Here is a 4,205-nt window from a genome sequence, read left to right as displayed (position 1 = left end):
AAAAAAAAAAGCTTCCCCCGTGGCTGCTGAATGACAAGCAAAAGAAAGAAAAAAAGAAAAGAAAGCAGTTGGGACAAGCGACACTCGTCTTCTTTTCACCAGAAAACGCAAACTTCGACTAAACGTAATGAGAATGAGTAGTCCAAGTCTAAATAAGCTGCTTTTTCCCCCTTTTTGTTGGTGTTGATTCGGCTCTCTTCCACCAGTGGAATGGACGTAACGCCGAAAATGGTCGGATTCACTGATAAAGCACCAGCCGTGTGTTCTCACGGAAACTTTTAACAAAAAAAAAAATGGTGTTTCAGATTTATTAATTCACTTTACCTCGATTATTTTCCTTTCCTTCCAACTTTTTTTTGTTTTTCTTCCTTTCCTTTCCCTCCCAGTGTTCGTTTTTCTCCCAGCTCACCTCATTCCTCCCTCACTATTTTTGACAATCAATTCTTTCTTTTCTTCTTTCCTCGCTGTCAAAAATAATTAAGCTGCGAAAAGAAGGAAAAGAAAAAAAAGAAGAATAGTTCCCCTCAACTCCTGTATCATCCTCAATTACGTCAGAGGAGTGTGTGCGCAACAAAGTGGGAAACAAAGAGGGAAAGGAGAAAAGTGTCATGTAACGTCTGACTGCGCTGCACCCCTAATATATATATATACGTTTATGTATAATATTTTCAGTTCCCTCTGTGTGTGTGTGTGTGCGTCTTGTTCCCCCATCCTCTTCGTCTTGTCGGTGTCATAACCATTTACAACTTCAAACGTACTTTGCTTCCCCCTTCCCCCGCCCTTCACAAAGACAGGGACAAAAAGAAACACCCTATAAGGAGCAAACGTAACCAAAATAACACACACCTAAAACAAATAATGAAAGAAAATAGTGATGAGAATGAGATACGGGGCAACTTAAGGTTTAGGTAAGCTGAGGAGAGGGGGAAAAAAGAAAAAAGAGGAAAATACAAAGGGTTCAGTTCAAAAGCACTGCCATCATTTTGGCTGCTTCCACTTCCGCCTTTTGCAAGACTTGTGTAGTATTGGCAGCGGGGAACCCCGACTGGGCTGCCGACGGCTTTCCACCCCCTTTCCCTACGGCTGTTTTGGCCCAACTGACTGCGTCCAGCTTCTTAGCAACGAAGGCGGGGGGAAGAGAAACAAGTGCAAGTGCCTTACTTTCATCACTCCCCACAAGAAAAAGCCCCACATCTCCCGAGACTGCCTTGGAGAATCCGTCTGCATACGCTTGCAATGCCTCGCGGTCGGCGCCGGTGTCAGTGAGATGCCGCACCAACAGCGGCCCCGCAGACGCATCATACGCCTCCGCCGCGGCACGGCCAGCTTCCGTTGCCTTCTCTTTCATTTGCGCCGCCTGTGCCTTGAGAGCTCCGAGGACATTTTTGATGCTCCCGTCAATTTCTTCCCGCAGTGTGTTCTTGACGACGAGGGGAATCGCGCTGTCACCCACTTTCTTGTTCAGCACTGACAGACTTTTCGCCACGGCATCGGAGGCGGGGCGAGACATGATTTCCCGGTACTCCTGCTGAAGTGCTTTACCACCCTCTTGTGCCTTACGGGCGGCGTCACGTGTTGCGACGACCATCCGCCGAATACCTTTCATAAGGGATTCCTCAGAAAGAATAACAGCCAACTGCGCATCTTGCGTGTTGGAGAGGTGCGTCCCACCGCAGAACTCGGTGGAGTACGCCCTCCACTCTTCGCTCTCTGGCTCTGCGATAAGTTTTTCAACTGGGACCCCGACAGATATAACGCTGACGGGGTCCGGGTACTTCTCCCCAAACATGTGTCTCAGGCCTGCGATCCGGCTGGCAGCATCCAATGCGATTTCTTTGCGATATACCTCTAATCCTTGTTGGATTATTTGATTGATAAGCTTCTCAACCTTGATGAGATCCTCCAGGCTAACCTTGTTATTGTAGCTGAAATCAAACCGCAGCATTTCAGGTGTGACGAGCGACCCCTTTTGGTTCACCTCCATGAAGTTATCCTTGGCCTCCTCCTCCAGAACACGGCGCAAACACCAGTTAAGAATGTGCGTGGAGGTGTGGTTCGCGGCGATAGGTAGGCGCCGCTCGTAGTCCACTTGCAACTCCACTGACGCCGTGACGGGAATGGGTGCAGCTGCCCCATCCTCCACTGACCTCATACCACCCACGTGCACGATGTATCCCCCTACATTGTACACCTTCCTCACATCAAATATAGCGTCCGGTGCGGCGACAATGCAGCCCGTGTCATATATTTGGCCACCAGCCTCGGCGTAAAAGTTTGTAACATCAAGTATAATACCGATATCCTCGGGGCCCATTTCAGAATCAGGAAGAAGCACGTCCACGAAGCTGCCACTTTTCTTGTCGAAAATGGCTTTCACCTCCGCCACATGCTTTTTCCACGTGTATTTGGCCGAATCATCCGTTGGGGAGACACCGCCAGCCTTAAGCTCTTCTAACTGGTGCACGTCAATGAAGGTCTTTGCCGCCGCCACGCGACCAGAGCTCAATTGGCTAGCCTTCATCGTGGCGTGAAAACCTTCAAGGTCGACACTCATGTTGGCCTTCTCCGCAAGAAGGCTGGTTAGGTCAACTGGAAAACCGTAGCGGTCGTGCAGTATAAAGGCATTTTCACCGCTGATGACATTGTTAACTGCCTCTGCCACAGCCTTGTTAAAGTGCTTTAGTCCAGTTTCCCATGTCCTAGCGAAGGATGTTTCTTCATCTGCCAGCACGCCTTTGATACGCTGCACCGTTCGCGGCTCTTGTATGTGTTTGAAGAACGGCCCAAGGGACGAGACGACCGAATCCACGAGTTGATGGAAGAAACCCACTTTCGCGCCAAGAAACTGAACTCCATAACGCACGGCACGCCGGATGATGCGACGCAACACAAAGCCCCTTCCGACTGAGTCCGGCATGGCACCATCTGCAAGAGCCACTGTGAGGCAGCGGATATGGTCTGCCACGGCCCGGTAGGCCACTGTGGCGTCGCACGTATCGTGGCGTACCTCCGCATAGGACTTCTCAAACCCAGTTACTTTCTGGATGGTGTCAAACAGAGGTGTCCACGCGTCTGTGTCATAATTCGAGTCTGCGCCTTGCAGTATAGATGTAAGCCTCTCTAGCCCCATCCCAGTATCCACGTGCATCTTAGGAAGTGGAACAATAACACCACCCGCGCGACGCTCGAACTGCATGAAAACAAGGTTCCAAACTTCGAGAACCATGGGATCGTCTTTGTTCACCAAGTCGGCTGCATCTCGGCCTCCAATTCGGTCAAAATGGATCTCCGAGCACGGCCCGCATGGACCCACGTCCCCCATTTCCCAGAAGTTGTCCTTCGCATTTCCAGCGATGACGCGGCTGGCTGGAAGCAACTGCAGCCACAACTGTTTAGACTCTTCGTCAGCCTCTATGCCATTCGCGGGATCACCTTCGAAGTACGTCGCGTAAAGGCGATCTTTGGGAAGTTTGTACACCTCAGTGAGAAGTTCCCACGACCACAGTATTGCCTCCCGCTTAAAGTAATCACCAAAGGACCACGAGCCCAACATCTCAAAAAAGGTGTGGTGGTACGTGTCGCGGCCCACGTCGTCCAAGTCGTTGTGCTTTCCACCTGCACGGATACACAGTTGCGAGTTGACAGCACGGGTGAGGCGACCAAAGTCTGTGTTGGGGTCTGCGGTACCAAGAAAAAGGTTCTTAAACTGGTTCATTCCCGCGTTGGTGAACAGTAACGTGGGGTCGTTGTGGGGGACCACCGCGCTGGATGGGACAAAAGTGTGACCCCGCTGCTCAAAAAAACTGACAAACTCCTGCCGCACCCGATTAACAGGCCATTCAGTCACCGCTTTTGTCATCCGTGTTAGTAATGTCAATTCTCGGTGCAACGTTGCGGTGCTTGGAATACCAACTTGAAATAAAAAAGAAAGAAGGAAAGAAGGCAGAACGAACGAAGTAAATAGGAAGCGGAAATAAAGCAAGAACGACCAGTTAGAGGAGGAGCAAAGGCCACTAAACGCTTGCCAATGAACCTACATACTTCACTGCTTCCTAGCGCTGTAGAGGGCAATCAAACGGGGGAAGATGGTTGGGGAGGCAACTGCTGGCGAAAAGGAAGAATCAAATGGCGCTGAAGGCTAGACAAAGACGCCTCTCCTCAACCCCCAAAATTTTGACTCCCTTCTGCTTTTTCCAACTGAAGGA

The 4,205-nt window shown here is 50.3% G+C and overlaps 1 protein-coding gene across 1 annotated transcript; it reads right to left on the bottom strand.

Annotated features, from left to right (window-relative positions):
• Positions 1-958: 958 nt before the first annotated feature.
• Positions 959-3,859, bottom strand: TEOVI_000748300 (alanyl-tRNA synthetase, putative; the record flags this gene model as incomplete). The annotated part of the gene is made up of 1 exon (XM_067220776.1): positions 959-3,859. The coding sequence occupies one exon, from the start codon at positions 3,857-3,859 to the stop codon at positions 959-961; it is 2,901 nt and encodes a 966-aa protein (XP_067076877.1).
• Between the last annotated feature and the right edge of the window lie 346 nt (positions 3,860-4,205).

The sequence above is a fragment of the Trypanosoma equiperdum genome, assembly GCF_001457755.1.
Source record: "Trypanosoma equiperdum strain OVI genome assembly, contig: ctg_1227, whole genome shotgun sequence".
Classification (NCBI taxonomy): domain Eukaryota; phylum Euglenozoa; class Kinetoplastea; order Trypanosomatida; family Trypanosomatidae; genus Trypanosoma; species Trypanosoma equiperdum.
Note: the sequence above shows the minus strand (reverse complement) of the source record. Positions and strands in the feature narration are given on the sequence as shown.